This window comes from Danio rerio, chromosome 21, assembly GCF_052040795.2.
Source record: "Danio rerio strain M-AB ecotype USA chromosome 21, GRCz13ab, whole genome shotgun sequence".
NCBI lineage: Eukaryota > Metazoa > Chordata > Actinopteri > Cypriniformes > Danionidae > Danio > Danio rerio.
In genome coordinates this window covers 35,597,501-35,619,836 of record NC_141041.1, presented here as the reverse complement: position 1 = coordinate 35,619,836, position 22,336 = coordinate 35,597,501, and the positions used below count along the sequence as shown (strand labels likewise).

Here is a 22,336-nt window from a genome sequence, read left to right as displayed (position 1 = left end):
TCGACTTTGCGCATATCAGCCAGGGGTGGCGCTCCTGGACCACTAATGTGGACATCGTCCTCCCCAACGCACACGCAGCGGACTCAGTAGTCCGAAGAGCTAAGTCGGCGGCGGTGCGAAGCTCGTAAGCCTGGGTTGGACCCACCCTCGTGCAGCTCGGCCAGCGCCTGCGCTTGGTAGCGCTGGTAGGTGGCTATCGCATGCAAGGCGGAAGCAGCCTGGCCCGCAGCTATGTAAGCTCTAGCTCCGAGGGAGGTAGATAACTTACAGGCTTTGGATGGGAGACGAGGCGGACCCCGCCAAGAAGAGGCGCCGCGCGGATTTACCGCCATCGCGCACTCAACCTGAGGAATCGCCACATACCCCCTGGCTGTTTCATCGTCAAGAGTGGTTAGGGTGGAGGAACACGCAGCACGAGCAGAAAAAAGTGCTTTACAAGACCGCGTGAGCCTACTGTGCACCTCCGGGAAGAAGGGAACGCCCCTCTAGTCGGTCCGGCCGCGGAGCTGGGGGATAAACCATCTCCAACCCACGGCCGAAGCAGCCCGGGAAAGCACGGCTAACATGTCCGTTTCAGGATCCGTAGTGACAGCACTCACCAGCCCGAAGGGGGCGAGCGGGTCTGGATCATCATCGGACAATGAAAGCCCACCCTCCGATGCCGCGGTGGACATCTGGTCTCCGGTGTCATCGGGCGTAAGGGCTACCATCTGTTAGACGGATCGCTTCCCCCGCCCGAAGCTTGGATGGAGCGCTTAGAGGAGCGGGAGGTCCGTGGGCCCGTGGGCGACGGATTATCTCTCGCTGAAACCCTCAGATCTGCCCGAGTGCCCGCTGCAGAGCAGGGGACAACTGGGGTGGTTCGCCCTTTTGCAAAGGCTAACCGCGATCTTGCGCAACAGTCATGGCATCGCAATGACGACATGAACTGCCCGCGAGCAGCGCATTAACATGCTGGACCCCCAGACATGCAACGCAGTGCCCGCGCCCATCATCCGAGGACAGGAAACCACCGCATCCAGAAACGCACAGTCGGAGCGCCGTCCTGATAAGGACGTGCTGCACGACTGTGTTGCTCTTTCTGTGAAGTTTGCAACTTTATACGCACCGCTCTGGAGGACCGGACCCAAAGAACGCCAGGCAAGGGAGAAACCCAGCTCGACCGTCTGCCACTGCGTGTACACACTCTGGACCGGGAGAATGATCTCGTTTGCTCAGAATCGCTGGTCACAGCAGGAGGAACCCTCATCGACTCGATCAGAAAGTCTCTGAAGCGAAAAGGATAGCGTCTGCTGGCGCCAGGTGAGCTTATATACTCAGTTGATTGCTTATGCCGCTCACCTGCGCAGGCTTGCGCTGCCAATTCATTCTTAATTGGCCCGTTCAATACTCTTCAGACGAGTAGCTTCTGAACCGAACCTCCCAATGCGTGGATTTTACAATCAAATCCACTTATAGTGCTGAAGTTCCCCCCGAAGGGGAACACCCATATACTCTTTCATTCACACACACTATGGCCAATTTAGTTCATCCAACTCACCTATAGCACATATCTTTGGATATTTTGGGGAAACACACTGAAAACCCATGTCAACACATGAAGAACAAGCAAACTCCACATAGAAATGGTAACTGGTCCAGCCAGGACTTCTTGCTATGAGGCAACAGTGCTAACAAATTGCAACAAATTGCATGGCACAATTTAACTGATTACAATTCATAAGTAATCTACCCAGCTCTAATTTCTACACCAGAACCTAACCTTGACCACTGAAATGACTTAATATATCCAGTACTTTCCTTTTTTTCCCACAACAAATCAAATAAATTAAGAGATAGTTAGAGAACTTTTAAAGAACTATACAGGGTTCAATCTCTATCTATAAACATAAAAACCTTTACTTATTTAAAAGACATCGCAGTGCCCAGTTAATAAAGCGCTTACTCACTGGCAAACAATGGATGCATTTGCAGATTTGGTTACAAAATATTGTGGATTCTCTTCATTCAGTGCTTTGTGTCCTGTTATGATTTAAAATGAGAAATCACTTGCGACCATTTCATGCGTGCAGGAAGCTGAACAAATCATTTCAACAAACTCATTTGAGAAGTTGCGCATAAACACATAAAATAACTGAATTTCAATATTTACTCCAAGTGATGAAGCTTGGCATGCTGACAACTAAAAAGAAAGTTTCAAAATCAAACTATATTATAAGTCTAAATACAGATGACTCATTAAACTACTTGCACATTAACTGCAGTATACTAGTTAGTATACAATAGCCTCTTTCACACAGTGATGCTAGTAAATATCTGGAAAATCTCCGGAACAACTCTACCGGTAAACTCAAAAAAGCAGTGTTTACACAGACGAGGACATTACGTAATTTGTTAGGAAAAGACAGATCTATTCCAAAATACCGGTAAATTCTGACATCATGACCAGAAATGGCCTTTAAATGGCTGCACTTTTATTTGTAAACATTTGATTGCATTACAAACTCTGTGGATGGATAGGTATTGTGATCAACTTCGATGAAAACATATGGAAGAACACTTTCGCATGTCAAGATGTTCACAATATATGCGTGTGTGCTGGTGCTCACTGTGTATGACTCCCATGAGTTTAAAGAACTGCATCCATACATCTCTGCAATGGGTCAAATAACTTATTAATAAAGTCAGCTGGAATGGCAAAGAAAGCTTTCTTGCAGGACTCCCAGAGTTTATCAAAATTCTTTGGATTCATCTGCAATGCCTTCTCCATCTTACCTCAGACATGATCAATAATGTTGACTCTGGTGACTGGGCTAGCCAATCCTGGAGCACCTTGACCTTCTCTGCTTTCAGCAACTTTGATGTGGAGGGTGAAGTATGAGGAGTGCTATCCTGCTGAAGAATTTGCCCTCTCCTGGGGTTTGTAATGTAATGGGCAGCACAAATGTCTTGATAACTCAGGTTGGTAATGTTGCCGTCCACTCTGCAGATCTCTTGCATGCCCCCATACTGAATGTGATGCTAAACCATGATTTTTTCTTCACCAAACTTGACTGATTTCTACAATAATCTTAGGTCCATGCGGCTTCCAATAGGTCTTCTGCAGTATTTGTGATGATTGGGATGCAGTTCAACAGATGAGTTATCTGAAAATCTACCCTTTGCCACTTTTCCAAATGATCAAGGATAAGTCAAGTTTTTATTTGCTGCTCTTACAACTGGGATCGACAACAAGACTATTATCAGGGAGTGAAGTTTTTAATTTTTTATTTTTATTATTGTTATTATTATTTTTACAAACGACTATTGTCAGATTTAGTGCACTTTTGTGTATAAAATTATTTGCTAAATACTTTTAGTATGGCACAAATACACACACGCACACACACACACACACACACACACACACACACACACACACACACACACACACACACACACACACACACACACACACACACACACACACACACACCACACACACATAGTGATTTTATTCTTCCTTTGCACTATTTCTTCCCTGTTCTTTATGGTTCCATAAATACAAAAGAGCTTAGTTAGACATACATATGTATAATTGCATAATTGTTCAATCATAAATTAAATATAACTGTGAATTTTTTAAACAGTCGGTTAAATATTTCATTTGCAATATTTCTTCTCTGCATGTCATTTCTAGCTTGCTTCTTAGTTTTGTACAAAACTTGCCATCTTTGGCTCTTTGATGAATTGCTTTTGTTCCTATTTGGATAAAAGCATCTGCGAAATGCATAAATTTAAATGTTATGCAAATTGTAAAAATACAGTAGTGTTGAATGGAAATGCCAAAAGAGACGCCTGAGGAACAAACAGTCTGAATAATTCATGAATAAAAGTGTTCCTTAGATCTTGCTCTGTTCAAATAAATAAACAAATAACACCAAATTCTGCTAGATAAGTTACGTCATACAAGCCACTCAATAAGGAAAGCCCTACAGAATTATGATTGTGGGTCAAAAGTTATCACCCATGGTTTGCATATAGCATCACACCTCGATGTTCAAAAACAGCTTCTTTCTGTAATGAACACCATCCATCAAAAGCAAGGCTTTCCAGTTCTGCTCCTGGGTTTAGCTCCACTAGCTCCAACACACTTGTCTGGAAAGTACTAGTAAGTCTGAGGAGGTTTGTTTAATTGGGGTTGGAGCTAAACTCCGTAAGACACTTCCATCCAGAAACAGATTTGAACAGCCCTGATAAAAAGGGTTATATAAATCATATAGAGCTCCATAATTATCCCTGCAAATGCATACAAAACTCTAAATTCTATTATGTAATTCTCAATTTTCACAATACAATTGGTTCCCACTGGATGAAATCCTGCCCTATATTTTACCACAGAAAAAAAAAAAAAACTCTTTTACTCTAAAGTGTGTCATTACAGAAGTCAAATGGCCTGTGAATGTTGTATAATGTAGAAAATGTGGGCTCTCAGTCAGAATCAATGATTTCTCAAGGGTTTAGAAATATATTTTTGGTAACTATTTATTTGAAGGGGAGTTCAAAAAACTTTTATAATCATTAGACAACACATGCCATGAACATAAATGAGTCTCGATGGATGCTATTGACAACTGTCATTAAGTGTCACTCACTCTGTTATGTCATTTTAAATGCAAAGGTGACATTGTTTGAGATGTCTTTGTCATGAAAACTTGACATGACAAAGACAATAAAACTTGTCATAAATCTGTCATAAACATAACTTTCGTGATGTTATTATTATTGTGTCATGAATTTTATATCAATGTCATTAATACTTTTCTTGATCTAAACTACAGTGATGCGAATTGAAACTGTAATTACATATTAATCATGCTGTTATAAAATTATTTTACAATTATTTGATCTATTTTTATTTATCAAAATATTACTTTGTTTCACTGAAAAAGGAATCAGAAATAAAATCAAGACTTTATAAAGGTCTTGAGACAATTATGTTTGTTACAGATTTATGACAAGTTATGTTGACTTGATAATGTCAAATTGTCATGACAAAGACATTGGCACAGTTTGCGGTTTTAGTGTTGTGGTAGTTACAGAAAAATAGTAACTAGTTATAGTTACCACTAGTTACTTCTTTCAAAAAGTAGCTCAATTACTTTATTGATTACTTACACATAAAAGTAATGCATTATTGTTAAAAGTCATTTGAGTTCTAAATATCTCCCGTTAATGCCCATATAGCATCACTTTAGTGCTGCATGGAAAATACATTGTTGATCAGCTTCACAGTTTTAATTCATCTGCATTCTCACAACTGAAACACAAGGCAGACTTAAACAAAAAATCTTTTTTTAAACAATATGTTATACAAGTCAGACCAGCAGCACACACACACACACAAAAAAATATCACAAGGTGATAAACCAGCTGAATAATATATTTAGAAACAAAAAACAAAATCTTAAGTTGCTTCAGCATTGTAAAAGTTTTTGTATTTAACCCTTAAACAGATTTTTTGTTTGGGTTCTTGTATTTAACCCTTAAACATGCGTTTAGAGGTTAAATACAACAATCCAGCCAAACTGCAGCCAAAATAAATAAACTTACAAGTAATACAAAAGGAACCTTATTGTAACGATATTTAAAAAGGACAGTGCATCCGGAAAGTATTCATAGCGCTTCATTTTTTTCACGTTTTTTTAAAGTTACAGCTTTATTCCAAAATGGATTAAATTCATTTATTTCCTCAAAATTCTTCACACAATACCCCATGATAACAATGTGAAAAAAGATTTTTTGAAATTGTTGCAAATTTATTAAAAATAAAAACTCTGAAAAACCACATGTACATAAGTATTCACAGCCTTTGCCGTGAAGCTCTTAATTGAGCTCAGGTACCCTCTGTTTCCCCTGAACATTCTTGAGATGTTTCAGCAACTAATTTAAAGTTCGCCTGTGGTAAATTCATCATCTGTAAGTGAAAGATGTTTGGAACCAACAGGACTCTTCCTAAAGCTGGTCGGAAGAACAAGGGAAGGACAGAAGAACAGAAGGACAACCATCTGTGCAACAATCCACCAATCAGGCCTGTACGGTAGAGAGGCCAGACAGAAGCCACTCCCTGCCTGGAATTTGCCAAAAAGCATCTAAATGACTCTCAGACCATAAGAAACTAAATTCTCTGGTCTGATGAGACAAAAATTTAACTTCTTGGAGCGAATGTCAGGCGTTACATTTAGAGAAAACCAGGCACAGCTCATCACCAGGCTAATACCATCCCTACATTGAAGCATGGTGGTGGCAGCATCATGCTGTGGGGATGTTTTTCAGCAACAGGAACTGAGTCAGGAAGACTAGTCAGGATAGAGGAAAAGATTAACGAAGCAATGTACAGAGCCATCCTGAATAAAAACCTGCTTCAGAGTGCTCTTGATCTCAGACTGAGGCGACGGTTCATCTTTTAGCAGGACAATGACCCAAAGCACACCGCTAAAATATCAATGGAGTGGCTCTGTGAATGTGCTTGAGTGGCCCAGCCAGAGCCCAGACCTAAATCATATTGAACATCTCTGGAGAGATCTGAAAATGGCTTCCCATCCAATCTGATAAAGCTTGAGCAGTACTGCAAAGAGGAATGGGCAAAAATTCCCAAAGACAGGTGTGCCAAGCTTGTGGCATCATATTCAAAGAGACTTGAGGTTGTAACTGCTGCCAATGGTGAATCAACAAAGTATTGAGCAAAGGCTGTGAATACTTTACTACTAAGGGTGTCAAGATCCTTCAAATCCTCGATTCGATTACATTTTTGATTCTAAAGGCACGATTCGATTTGATTTTCGATTATGAATAATTAAGTAATGACCAATTAATTATTTGTAGCCTACCGTTTAAACTACCTGACCTGTATGGTCTTTGTTTTACCCATAAACAAATCATACAGTAAATGAATAAAGGCAAGGTACACACATAATTATCACCTGTCAATCGCTTTTTTCTGCGGGACTCGTGAATAGGCAGTGATCTGTGTCGTTATAATGGCGTCGGTAAAAAAGACGCACAACCAACAGGAACCAGCCAACAGTATCTGAGGTGTTCGCTAAAATGACTAAGTACAAGTGAGTGAAAGATTGAAGCAGTCCTCTGACTGTCTGGACCTGCTGTCTCAAGCTCATATGGCTGTGTGTGCGTCTGTGTCTGTGTGGTCACGTGATGTGCATTTTCAGAGGTAGTGAGGAAGGAGGGCTGCTCAGAAATGCTACACGCCACTGTGGATGTCAAATCGTTGTCGTTCTAAAATGCCATTTAAAAACAAAGACAGTGTAAATAGGGCCTGAGTGTGTACTTTTCGCGAGCGGATTTGCAACAGGGGCGGGCGGAGGATCGCTATGCCAGTGTTGTCTATCGGACGAACCGTACGTAATACGTACATAGCAGAGCTTGCAAAACTGTGTTTTTTTTTGTCGACAACACGAACGTTGTCAACATAACTCACTGGAAATCCAAAATGCTTGCACACCGGCGACTTCATTGAAAGAGGAGAGGGTTTAAGCTCTGTCGACGGGTCTCCTGCGTCTGCAGTTTAACAAGCACTTCAACAAGCCTGTTTTTTTCCCGCTTGGCAAGCCAAGCTGACATGACTTGGGGGCGTGGCAGCATCGAAGATTCTATTTTTTGATTCGATAATCGAAATTGAGCATAAATTTCGATCGATTTCGATTAAAAATCGAAATCGTGACACCCCTATTAACTAGGGATATATCTTATCTTATCTATGTGATTTTTCAGGGGTTTTATTTTTAATAAATTAGCAACAATTTCAAAAACTATTTTTTTCACATTGTCATTATGGGGTATCGTGTGTAGAATTTTGAGGAAATAAATAAATGTAATAAATTTTGGAATAAGGCTGTAACAAAAAAAATTTTGGAAAAAGTAAAGCGGTATGCACTGTAATGCATTATAGGATTAGTTACTGTCAAAAGCAATCCAGTTACAATAACGTATTACTAGTGATGTGTTATTGCCCAACACTGGTTTTAGTAACGTCAAGTTTTCATAACAAAGAGACAGGCAGGCTATGTTATTTGTTTATGTCAAGTTGTCATGACAAAGACATCTCAAACAACGTTATATTTGCATTTAAAATGAAATTACTGAGTGAATGAAACTTAATGACAGGTTGTCATAAGCATGCATTCAATCTCATGTTATGTCATGATTATAAAGATGTCACGGCAGTCTTATAAACACCATTTCAAGTATATATTTTTTATATAGGTCACAAACAATTTTGCTTGCATTCAGCATTTTTCTGAGCATTGGCTCTCATGTTATATACATGAATAAACTTGCCCTTCTGAGATATAGTCTCAGCTACTTTTCACGTGAAGGTCAAAAGTCTCCTGCTTTTGTTGAGAGCTTCACAGAAATCCAAACATGAGCCATATGAAAGGGCCCTGTAGACCCGCATAATAACAGCAGTCAAACTGGAGGACAAGGCGAATCCAGTATCATGCTTCTTCTTTCCCACTGGCAGCTCACTAAAACACACGAGTCTGTGTGCATGTGTGTCTCTAGGACAGCTAGCCCTTCTCAAGAAAGCTCTCCATCAAAATGAAAGAAGAAAACACTTCAGAAATACAGAGCGAGAGCTAGAAAGAGCGAGAGAGCTCAAATGCACTCTAAAACCTTTGCATATCAAGTCCTTCAACCCACATTATGATTATCCAGAATCAAACAGAAGTCCTTCCATTATCAACTCAAGTGCATTGGAGAAATAGTGCCTGTGACGACATTACTGGAAAATTATATTAGGTTACTTCATGTATGCATGCGTCACAACATTTTAAAATTAAAACCATGACATTTTAGCTCGATTGAAGTCATTGTACACTTTTTTTATTCATCCATTGTGTCGATTTATCTAATTTTTTGTATAATATTTTGTATGATATAATAGTTAAGCAATATCAGAATAAGCTCAATATCACATGAGAGCTGTTTTAGTCCTACATAGCACACATTCAAATGGAATTCTGAGTTTAAGCTTAGTAAAGTCAGCATTGTGTGATATTTTGCACATTATTGTCTGCCAATGAATTGCAGAACTGCTGTTAATTAATGAAGCAGTTGTCCATTTATAAAGACATCCATTTACTTCTGAGTGACTCATCCATTTGAATGAATCAATTCAATAAATCAATCACACATTTATCACCAACTAGCTTTATTGACAGCTTTAATGTCTTATTTTTTCATTAAACAAAATATTTTTTGTTGTTGTTCCTGCGTGAATTTGGTGATTTTGGGAATCAAAAAATCTAAATCAACCAGTTCATGGAGCGTAAATAGATTAAAAATGTGTCTAAGGGTGCTTTCATACTAGCACTTTTGGTCTGCACCTGGGTTCAATAGACGTCAAAGTATGGTATGTTAAGCTAGTGTGATTGTGTCCGTGAACCGTACCCAAGTTAGCTTAAAAGGAAATGGTCTGGGGTAATGTTTGTGCAAACTCTGGCACAGTTCACTTCTGATATGAATGCAATCGGACCAAATAACGGAAGTGAACCGACAACTGTCAAACAACATTTTTATAACGTTTATTTGTGTGTGTATGTCTGTGTATCACCTTCCTTGGTGACAAGCGTTTTTAAAAATACTGGTAAATTCATTCTGTCAATTTTCCTGGAGAAGTTGTAACATTACTGGTAATTTGCTGTGTGAACACAGAAGCAAGATTGCTGGAAAGAGCGCGTTCACGTCCAGAACACACTGATATGAGATGTCTACTTTAGCCAATCAGAACACAAACGCCTTCACGTCCGCATAGTCTATGAAAATAAAAGCCTTTAAATATTTTTTCAGACATTTAGCTACTAGATGTTAGTCAGATAACAATTCTATGTTCCTTCTTAATGCAAATTGTGTAAAAAAATATCAATAAAATGTTTACGATAAACCGCTGTTTGTTTATCTTCAAGCTCTGCTTCAGTTGCTTGACACGTGTACATGTGAAGCAGCCAGTGAGCGCCAGCACACACACATATTATGAACATCTTGGCATGTGAAAGTGTTCCTAAAATATGTTTTCATATAAGTTGTTTACAATACTGGTCAGACTTTACAATAAGGTTCATTACTTAATGTTAATTAATGCATTTACTAAGATGAACAAACAATAAACAATACATTTACTACTGTATTTTTTCATGCTAGTTAACTTTAGTTAATGAAAATACAGTAGTTCATTGTTAGTTCAAGTTAACTCATGGTGCATTAACTAATGTTAACAAGCATTGACTTGAATGTTAATAATGCACTAGTAAATGTTCAATTATAATTAATAAATGCTGTACAGTTGTTGTTCATGATTAGTTCATGTTAGTAAATTCATTAACTAATGAACCTTGTTGTAAAGTGTTTACACAATACTTATCCATCTACATAATTTGTAATGCAGTCAAGTGTGTAAACACTTAGCTGTTGGCTCACATTTCTGCCTTTAGATGTCTCACAAAGCAGCTGCATAAATGGCAAAGCTTTAAATAAAAGTGAAATTGCCAGACCCCTTCTACACAAAACACAAACGCCAGACACCTTCTACACAAAACACAAACGCCAGACACCTTCTACACAAAACACAAACGCCACACCCCTTCTATGTGTACAAATACAACTGCTGCCTTTTAGGTCATTTCTGTTTAATGATGTCAGAATTTACCAGTATTTTGGAATGGATGTGTGATTGGTCTTTTCTGGAAAAATTCCAGAACGTCTGTGCCTGTGTAAAAACCTTTTTTGTGAATTTACCGTCGTTCTGGAAATTTTCCAGATATTTACCGGTCTCACTGTGTGAGAGGGTCTGCTTGTCTTTACCAAAAACAACTTCTGCAGACAACGGGTGATGTTCTGTTTTTTGCAGCAGATAGACGCAAATGGCTCTGTTTTTTTGGTTTTGGTAACAAAACCAAAAGATTCAGTATAAGCAGATTGACCGTGACATGCGCATGTCCCCATTTTGGGGCTTTGCTTTCATGGCTGTCACCTAGAAACAGTAGTACACAAAACAGCAGCTTGATGACGCAAGCGTACCGAGGTTAAGAAGGAAAAAAGACTGTTTGTACAGCAACCAGTAGGGGGCACAATCGAACTTGGGTTTTACCCAGGCATTAACTGTGAAAGCACCCTAAATTAAAAATCAGATGCAACAAAATAATTAAATAAATAAACCATAACAAAACAATTTAAACAAATATTGTGCTCAATAAATTATAAATATGTTGAATCAAAATAAATATATCTTTCGGAAGCTACACTCTAAGAAACAAAGGTACAGGAGGTGTCACTGGGGCAGTACCTTTTCAAATGATACATATTTGTACCTGAAGGGTCCGTAATGTTACCTCAAAGGTACATTTTAGGTACATTTGGGCACTAAAATGCACCTTTGAGGTACCGCTATGAACTCTTGGGATAAAAATATGTATCTTATGAAAAGGTACTGCCCCAGTGACAGCTCCTGCACCTTTATTTCTTTAAATAGTGTGCACTTTATGTTGTTTGTTTGGTGTTTTGTCACATTTAACACAACTATACAATGATATGATATAACTGGTTTATTAATAAGATTACCAGTTGAAATACAGAGTAAGTCTATTATATCAAAAAAGAAATGCAAACCTCAAACTAAATATACTTAAAAATCATAAACTATAGTAAAAAAAGAAAAAAAAAATGTAATAACATGCAAAAAATAATAATAATAATAAATATATAAAAGTGTAAAAAGCCTTTATCAATTGATGATTTCCCATTGCGGCAATTCATTTTGTTGCCTTTTACTCTTCCAATCAAATAGGATTTGGCATTCACACACCTATACTGTAAACACACACAAGCTTCCCAGTTAAACCTAGATTAGCACCTATGTGTTTTCCTCCATGAAGAAGCCTGGTTTTTGAAGGGAGAACCTGCACTGTCAGTGAGGAACGTCAATACCAGCACTCTCTAAAGGTCGGCGGCAGTCGTTATCATCTGAACGTGTTGACACTGATAATGATAAATCATTTGAGGTGAACGCACAACAGACGGGAAGAGTCTTTGTGTCGGAGGCACTGAGAGTTAGCCAGAGCTTTGAACCATTAACTAAAGTCCATTGAGATCCAAAACGTCTAATCTAAATAACCCCGTTTATCAAAGGTCACCAGGAAAAAAAAAAAAAGGCACACAAGAGTTTTACACTGATGTACTCCCTCAGTATACAGGAAAGGAGAATTGCTGGTTGGGCCCAGATGATTCCTGGAAAGCCTCAGGCTGACATAGAGTAACATGTGTTATAACAAGGCTAGAATGTCTAAATCTCCAGCCATCATTTCAAGTGTATTAGTATTACCAATCTCGCGTAAAACTGCAGCAGAAGCTTTACGAAGAGTTGGAATGATTGCAGACAATACAAAACGGCAACCTCAGCATATTTAACTATCCAAATGTCACATGCCTCAGAGTTAAGCCAAAATATTCAGCTAAGAAAAAAATGTTGAGTGAACTAGCTACCGTGGATTTTTGTGTTACATAATTATTATAAAGATAATAATTATGTATATTTAACAATTATATTTAAAATATGTTTAACATAATTACATATAACATGTAATTATAATTACATATATAACATCGTCATTACATGTTATTCTAAAGTAATTACATATTTATTATCATTACACAGCAAAACGTCTAGGAGGAAAATAAAAGCACATTTTAATTACACTTTTACTCTTTATTTTTAAAATACTTATTATCAGTGTTGGAAAAAAAGTATCTTTTGTAAGTAATGCAGTACAATATTGAGCAAACTTGCAGGTGTTTTTTTCACCTTTTTTTATAGAGAAGCACTGCATTTAACAACCACCTATATAATCTACACCTTCATTTTCCTTTAAAAAATGTAGGATAACATTATAATTTAAATTTACAGATTAATGACAGCACATAAAGAAATGTATTTGCTACTTTTGAATGTTTTGTGTTATTAGCTAAGTAAATTTGCTGTCCACTGAGATAAAAATTGCAATAAAGCCTAAGAGTAGTGCGATGAAATAGTTTATATTAAGGGAAAAACAGATTTAAAACTTTTAAAATGTTTAATAACAACATGAACAGTAAGTCGATAAATAAAAACCCAAATCAAACTCAATCTTTGAGCATTTTTTTTTTACAATAAATAAGTTGCTTCACGTGGTCTTAACAAATGTGGATATAGTTTCCCAAAAGAGAAAAAATCTTACTATATTACAAAACCTAGTTGCTTCTACAGTAACGTTAGGCAGTGGCTGCATCTTCTCAACAATGAAAGCAATATACATTTTTTTTTAGTTTAGATGAATTAACTGTTTTACCTGTAGAAGGAGCAGTAATGTCAATCATTTGTTGTTTAACGGGAGGTGTGGTGCGGGTGTAGTGCTTCGTGTTCAGATTTTTGTTTCTTGCAGTTGTCAAGAGTTTTACTTATGATCTACATTTAACAATAATCCACTAGTTTTCTTTGATGAGTAAAAAAAAAAAAACAAGAATCCATTAAAAAAACATACGTCTCCGGCCTGCCATTGTTTCTGTTTCTGACTATCTGTAGTGATGATGGGCGATTCGCGAATGAATCGTTTATTTTAAAACTTAAAAACTGTAAAAATCTAGGTGATCCAGTTGAACCAGTTCATTAAATAGAATGGAGTTGTCGTGAAACAGTTTGCATCTTCAGTAAGTACTAACATATCGGATACCGCCTCTGACTCAAAATAAACCAATATTCTGAGCTATTCAGTTACTAGAACAGTACACTCACTCATCTGCTGTAAAAAATACACCTGATGATGATGATGAGTGCTTGATTCATTGAGTGTGTGATTCAACCTGACTAAGGTAATCTTTATTCCACACTATATTTTGGCCAATTACGCATGCTAAAAAAGTAACTGAGTTTCATTTTTTTTAAAGTAACTCAAATAGTATTACTTACTCATAAAAGTAATGTGTTATATTACTTGTTACTTTTTAAAGGTAATATTATTACATAAAAAGCTTTACTTATAACTTGTTATCCCCAACACTGCTTCTTATAAAACCAAAATTGTACTTTGATCATTAAAAGAAATCTTGAATTGAAGCCAACATGAATATATGTTGACTAAGACCTGATTTGGAAAATAAGCTTTGCTGTATTAAACTGTTTGTATGTTTATTAGTATATAGTTATTGTATTTAATAAACAAAAAGTTAATTTAATTTTTCTCTTTTTGTGTGTCCAGAAATAACCAACAATAGGCAACATGCGTTACAATGCATGTCCACATATGTGACAAGGCTTTCGAAACATTTTGGACAGAGGAAAAACAAAAATGCGTCATCTCGCTCTCCAAATTACCATCCTGCCAAATTGAGTGCAGAACTTCTCCATTGTTGAGGCGACAGATGAGTTCTGCATCATGACTGGTACATACAGCATTGTGATGGCTCTGCTGTGGTCACGACCAGTTATGCTTTGTGTGTGTGAATACTTCCAGCATTTCCTTCACCAGTTTTGAAATGTATGTCTTGGTTTGTCATGATTTTTCTTTTCTTTTTTTTTTTTACTTTTGGCTGTCCAGACTTTCAGAAAGCTGTCTGGATATAATATGTAAATGCAAGTGTGAACATGCATTCTTAAAAATAAATGTTCTTTATTGGCATTAAAGAGCCCACATTATGCATTATACAAGGTCATATTTTGGTTTAGGGGTCTCCAAAAAAAGACTGACATGCACACATCATCAAAAAACACTTTAATTCTCTTATAATATGCATTTATTTTTACTCAAGTATCTCAATGACTCCAATTTGATTTGTTTGATGATTCATTTTTTCCAAACCCGTCCTTTGCATGCATTGGAGCTAGGTTGGCTTGGCTATACTGAGGTATTGTTGTGAAAATGAACTTTAACCATTCATACAAATGATTCTTAGTTGGCTTTTTTTTTTGAGAATCAATAGCTTTAAACGCTTGAAGCGCTTTTTCATATTTAAACCTCAGCGGCATAAAATGTTTTCTACTTGGTGTGTCTGAAAGGTGTGAGTACATCGCTCCGCTTGCGTATGCATATTGGCATATATTCTAATATTGGAAATAACAAACTTGCGCGCAAAAAAGATGCAATATGTGTATGGCCTGCTGCTATAGTTAAAGGTGCAGTAGGTGATTGTCTTCAGAAACCTTTTTTGTTGTGCTGGTTGAAAGTCTCTTCACAGTCCAATAGTAATGATTACAGTAAATGATCTAAATGTGTTTATATGTATTTTTATTGTCTGGGAAAGGCATAAAACTAAAAAATGTTCATCCAATTAAAAAGAGTCGGACCAACATCTCCCATAACTCCGATAAGCATGTCAGACTGTCTGTCAGCAAATGTAGATTCGGACTTCTGCGCATCTGTTCACGCAGATACGCCATTCGCGTATGCCCGTCTGCATAAGCGTCACGCGGTCACAAAACAGACCGGGAGAAATCAAATGCTGAACTGAAACTTTTTAAAACCCAAATCAATATTGGAGTTCCTGTAGCATGCTGGAGGAAGGACGACACCATGGCTAAAGTATTACTGTTAGACAAGTAATGTTCTGTTTTAAAACTATTTTAGTCAGGCTAATCTTATCAGTTCTGTTATGAATGACTTATATGCACAGACGTGTTGTTCAGCCACTGAAATCTCCGGGTGAAAGATTGATGTGATTATTTTCAGTTTCATAAGGTCCTTTTACAGCATTGATAATGATTAATAGATATATTTATATTTAGTTTAACAACAAAACATCAGTAAATAGCGCTAGTCCGCATAACCTGCTTTATTGAGCTGAACTTGCTTTTATATTCACATTGGGTCATTTTTGAACAATGACAGCCTTCCTATACTGTTTACCATGCTACTCTGAATATTCGCTCTGAAATAGCATGTAAGTGTGGCTAAGTAATAAATGTATTTCCTGCACGACACTGGCACTAACTAACTGGCGAATGACATGAACTAGTGGGTTGTCTGTTTGCTGTTGTGACGCGGTGCGCACGCTCACGATTTCAGGGGGTGTGACTTTGAATCACAGTCCCTCCCTGCCGTCCTAAGATAATATGCTAAGCGGTTAGCATTTTGGCAGATCACCTACTGCACCTTTAATCTAGTGTGTGTGGGTATTAGCCTCGGTATAAGCTCGAAACACTGCATACGTGGAATCCCACGCATATTCTCTTTGTACATCTGAATTAACGTGAAACTGGGCGCACATGAACGAGTGCAAAACCTCTCCCTGCCTCCTCCCCCTAAAAATATGGTAATGACTCCGCTTTCGCAAAACCAAACGAAGAAGCAATGGCAAAAGCAAGCAAGAGGAGAAACTTCACAGACAATTAATTGGAGGTGCTCCTATCGGAGGTAGACTGGAGAAAAACTTTGCTATTTGCAAGTTTGTCCTCCGGAATTAACAACAAAAGAAAAAAAATAGAGAGGGAGAGTTTCGCTGACGCTGTTAACGCAGTGGGATCTGAACATCGCACTGTGAACCAATTAAAAAAAGAAATGGTCTGATGTACAGGTGCAGCTTAAGAGGAGAACCTCTGTCAAAGTGCACACCGAACAGGCGGGGGAACAGGGGATGCTAAACTAACACCCTTTGAGGAGAGAGTTGCTTTAATTGTGGATGACACACAATTTTAGAAATGATTTGAAGGTTTTATCTCAAATGGTGTCAGAGTTTAATTGATTTTAATATTTTTTTACATTAAAATATATTTTAAAAATATTATTAAAAAAATAAAGTGCTAAAGTCTTGTGCAGTAAGCAGGATGTTTTTCTGAACATTTTTGTACTGGTTTTATTGTATAATTTATAATTGAATTGGTTGAATTGTTTAATTTATTCGCATGGTTATTTTTTTTATTGAGAAAGTAAGCCTTGCGTAATGTAAAGGGCACATATGTATGCCTATCTGACCTATTTTTGGCTCAAACTATAACAGGAGCAAAAATTTTATTGGTTTGAAATCGAACGTCTAATGAATGTCAAACGCCAAACTAACTTTTAACAGCATAGTATGGAAACCTTATATATCTGCTAGACATGCGGATGATCCTGACCCATACCTCCATACGGCTGGCAATGCACGGCTGAAAGATACTTTGTAGTGTGCAATTTAACATAATTGCCTCTAGGAGTTGCCAATAGAAATAAAACAAGCACACATAAAAATGCCCGTAGGCCAGACATGAAGTGGGCGTGAACCAACACACATTCTCAAGTTAATTTCATTGTTAGTAAATTCAAATGTAAGCTTGAAACATGGGGTACTCAAAATTTTTGTGCATACACAGCGTTGATACATGAGGCCCCTGGTCTATATAATCACCTTGCAGTTTTAAAATGATTGCTTTTTTTGCTTTGAGTTGGTCATTTAGTTCATAAGATCAGTTCAAACATTTATCAAGTTTTTAAAATGAAATCAGTTGTTCACTGTATAAAAATATACTATTTTAAAATATTTTAATTTATCGACTAATATATCGCTTATCAGCCTCCAAATCTGTTTATCGATATCAGCCAAAGAATCCATAGTGGTGGATCCCTATTAAAAAAGGACTCCTTAGCAAATTTCGTCTTTTAAAAATCTAGCCTAAGACTTGAAATGTGAAAACAGCTTTTAATTTATTACATTATCATTAATAAGTCATTGCATAGTTACCATATTAATCATTTTAATACTTGATAAAGCTTTCCCCCATTACGATAGCATGCATTCAAACTGTGCATAATAAAACTATAGACAGCTGGGCATTTTGGATTCCATGTTATCAGAGGGTTTGCATGTCATGTCATCAGGTGATTTGGATTTCACGTCGATGTGTTTCAGGGTTCTGGCATGTGTTTGGCTTTTACCTCTGCCTCCGGAGGGCACTGTTGCCACGTCGCCGATGCCAGGAATACTCATGCTGAGGCCAGTGTTCACTAGATGCCCTTCAGTGGGTTTCAGCCGCCAATTCAAGCCGAGCAGATTAAGAGCTGCAAAGGAAAGAGAAAGAGAGAATTAAAAAATAAAACATGACACCACATTACACCTTCCGACCACTTCATGTATATACAGATGACACATCCTGACAGCCGAGAGCCTGCGACACCCATGCAACCATAACTCTCCCTGACAGAGGAGACTTTAGCATACAAATACACTCATTACAGCCAATGACACTTTGACTACAGTCTGTGCTTTGTTTGGGCTGCGTGCCCAGACAGGTTTACTTGGACCAGGTTTAATCCAAACCGCTACAGGAATACTAAACTCGCCGTAGATATGAATATATCACAAGCAGACGCGGGCGGGAAATGAGCAAAAACAGAATGTCAAACGCAACATAACACAATGTCAGGCATTTCTTGATATTGCAAAACAAGGTGTGAAAGGACAAAAAAAAATTGTCTCAGGGAAAAATATAATAATAAAACCAAAGCCAGTTTAAAGTTGGTGACAGATGCCAAATATCCTCAACACGTTCTTGTTTTTGTGAGCGCCAGAGGGGATTTTGGCGAGACGCCTGCTTCTCTCCGCACCCCATATGTACTATAATCAGTGCTTCAGCACTTCCAGGACTTTGTAGAGACTGATTAGCTCCAATGGAGATCACTCGATATGCAATATTCAGAAATGTCAAGTCGTGTTTAAGAAATATGATAATGATCAGCGAAAGTTAGTTTTGTGATGTGCTGGTGGAAATTACAGGCGAGATGCCCTAAGGGAAAACAAGTGCAGTTATACACACACTCACGCACATCAAATCTTGCAGAAAAACGCTGACATTCGCAGAATCAACCGTAACACCTCACCTCCGCCCTCTAGTTCTTCTATCCCTCCCTCAATCTCATCCAGGCAAAATCAATGGCAGCTCAGTGTTTCCCTGCATCCTGACGGCATGTGTGTTATCGCTCTCATGAAGAAGGGTCAAAAGAAAAAGCTGACTCTTTCAAGCTGTCAGACTCTCTAGTCATTGTCCCACACACACAAACTATTCCTCATCTTATCACCCTATCCTCTAATCAGCCTTATCTCTCGCTCAGTTATTGTTCTTTTCACCTTTCTTATGTCCTCCATCCCTTCTGCTTTCTCTCTGTTTATTTCACTGCAGTCCTCGCTGACAGAAATGCTCCATTATGACCTGAAGCCTCTTGTTGCACTTAACAGCGTTGTGAAGAAACTCTAAACATCATGCTTTATAATTCTGCACACTGATGCTAGAATTTACACTCTTAAGTCCTGTTTGGACAGCGATTGTTTTAGGGTTACATATGGAATTTTCACAATTCACAGGGGGTAGTTGGTGACTTCATGGCAGTCTGAATCCAGAATGTTGGTGTGTTTTTTTTTCTCCCTCCTTGCGTGAATATCCCTGGCCTACTGTGTTTTTGACAAACACTGAGGTTGTGAGGTGATTTAACTATGTGCTGTCCGAATTAATATCAGTTTGTTTGCAGTGGAGATTAATCCAAAGGTCATTTTGTAAATTGTTTTTACACTTCATGGTAATTTGCAACAGAAAGGCAACATATTGTGTAGCAACAATGGACACTTGCATTGCTTAAATGCAAGACATGTCCATGTACTCTGTTTATTATTGACTAGCTGTCAAAAGCCATCCTTTTTTGAGTTGTGTTACTCCAATGTAATTGGTGGTTGCCATGACGATCATGCCAGCACTGATGCCAACACCCCATGTGAATCTAGCGTGAGGTTGATGAGGGTAAGAGCTAAACTGCAGTAAAGTGGATCTCCTGGGCCATATTTGAGGATGCCACATACAAATGCTAGCAGTTTCAGGTTCATAGGATAAAACTGATGGGATTAAACTCAGATGTCCACCACAAAAATAATCTTTGTTCATCACAAAAGCATGTGTTTAATCACTAGAAAGCTTTGGAGATTCTTAGTTTTAGACAAACAAATGCTGTCAGGAAAAAGCTTTGAAAAATAAAAAGTGCTGTCTGAAATTTACATCAAAACTACACATTATCCTAAGCCTCCTTTGTTTGTTTTGAGTTATTTCACTTTGAAGACCATGAAAAGAACTTGTTCTTCGCCATAAAAGTGAAATTACTGAACCAATAAACTGGAGCCTGATAAAAATGCTCATTTTAGAAGAACATTTCTGACGGCATTCAGCTGTTTTTCCATCTGAACTCTTCAAATGATCTGAATAAGTTTATATTTTGTAGTGATTCCACAGTGTTTTTTTTTCTCACAAACAATATTCAGTAAAAATCCATTAAAATCCATTTTTATAGTGTGAAGAACATTTCCCCCCTATTATATAGACCATTTTGTGAAAAGGTTACAGTATACTTTAATACACTTTCCTATAGTGGGCTATGGTTCAAAAACATATATAAATATATACTTACCATAAAGTTCAGAAGCTTTACCGCCATGTTTTGCACTGAAAAATCCTTAATAATCTCTTTAATAACATAAAATTGCAGTTTCAGAAGAATGTCACTCTTAAGACATATTAGAGTTGGATGACAAGACGCTCCTGCCCATGACAGATCACAGCTAAGGCCAGTTTTGTGAATGACCTCTAGCCTGTGGCATTTGATGCAGGTATGTGAGAAATAAGCAAAAAGAGTTCACTGGAAATAACATTATTTATTATCTTACCACATGCTGTGGTGTTGGTTTTATTTTTTATTTTTATTTCATATAAGTGCTTTAAAATGTGGAAATCTACTAACTCCATTTTCAAAACTCTGAATGGATTTTGCAATCTGTACAGGAAGAACACAGCTATTCTAGATAGATGACAAAAGTTAAAGCACTGGCTTTCAGTGTCATATAAACTAAATCTGTGCGTCAGCTCTGCTACTGTAGCTTACACAGACTTTTGTTTTGCTGTTACTTAATAAGTGTTTAAATAATTTTGGATTAGCTATCAACAAACCTGAAACTATATTTTTTAAATATTTAAATATTCTACCTTTTTATTTACTTTATTGTGTATTATTTTGTGCTGGGGCATAATTATGCCAATACAGGATCTGCTAGCGCAGAAATACAGATTGTTAGCCTACCATTGAGTCTAGTTATTAACTTGTGTAAATGTGTACATCTTAATTTTTTGAGTTTTTAATTATTTTCAGTAATGATTTTGAATAATATAAAAATGTTTATGATTTATTTACAATACAGTTTGTAAAGTCATATTTTCTGTCTTTTAGTAGATCTATTATATGAGAGGCTTGCTTTGTTTCCAAAATAAGTTGATCTAATTTGATTTGCATTGAAAACAATAAAAGTTAAAAATATATTATTGTTTACTTCATATATTAAGTTTTTAGTTATGATACTCCCAAAATCTCTCTGCATAAATCCACAGATTTTTTACAAAATTCTGAACAGAAATAGCAAAAAAATGTCCGCAGATTATGTCTAGCTGTAGAACATAGTCCTAAACCTTTGCAGCTATATCAGTAATAGTAGCTTGTATAAAAATAATAACTAAAAAAGCATTATGGTTCAATCTGAAAGTAAAATAAAAATATAAATTAAATAAGAAATGAAATATAGCTACATTAATAAATAATAAACTAAAAATAAAATAATAAAAACTAAACAAAATTGTAAAAACAAAATGACTTTTAACATGGCAGAAGACTCTAAATTCTACTATGCCTTCCATGTGAAACAGATGTATGCATTATACTATAGTACAGTGTGCTCTTCACTGTTCACAGAAAAACAATGTTTCTCTTTTAGCTAGGTGCAAGTGTTCAGGTCACAAACTTACATAATGTCAAGTACATGTGAGCAACAACAACTGAAAAACAATCTAAAGGCTAATGAATTTACATTCATTTACATTCATTTACATTGAACCACCTTGACTTCAATCACAACTAAACACACATGCACGCGCACACAAACACACATACACAACAATGAATGTCATTTTAGTATCGCATTTTCTAGTAAAGCAAAACATAATGAGATCAAGTATCTTTACTACATATAAACAGAGTTAAAAACATAATTTTTTTTTCAGTCAGACCAAAATGAATGAATTAATCAAAAATACAATGTTATACTCTGCCTCTCCAACCCATTATAGCTTCAAAGGTATTTTAACACTCTGAGTGAATTTACATGAAGTCCGTCAGAGTCTCATTAATGTAAATGTTCAGCCATTTCAACAGCATGTTTACAAGTTTTAATTCACTGCAAATGTGTTAACAAGGCAACTATTTGTCAACAGAGGATATTCAATTAACAGTAACAACAGTAACCACAGTAACAGCGG

General features: G+C 37.1%; 1 protein-coding gene across 10 annotated transcripts in view; it reads right to left on the bottom strand.

The window, feature by feature from the left end:
• Nucleotides 1-22,336, bottom strand: part of tenm2b (teneurin transmembrane protein 2b) — a 599,580-nt gene that overhangs the window by 81,231 nt on the left and 496,013 nt on the right. For all 10 annotated transcript variants that reach the window (XM_087301398.1, XM_087301400.1, XM_087301402.1 and 7 more), the window contains one exon: nt 17,934-18,056. In XM_087301398.1, coding sequence (XP_087157524.1) covers nt 17,934-18,056 — 123 coding nt within the window. The remainder of the gene's footprint in view (nt 1-17,933; nt 18,057-22,336) is intronic.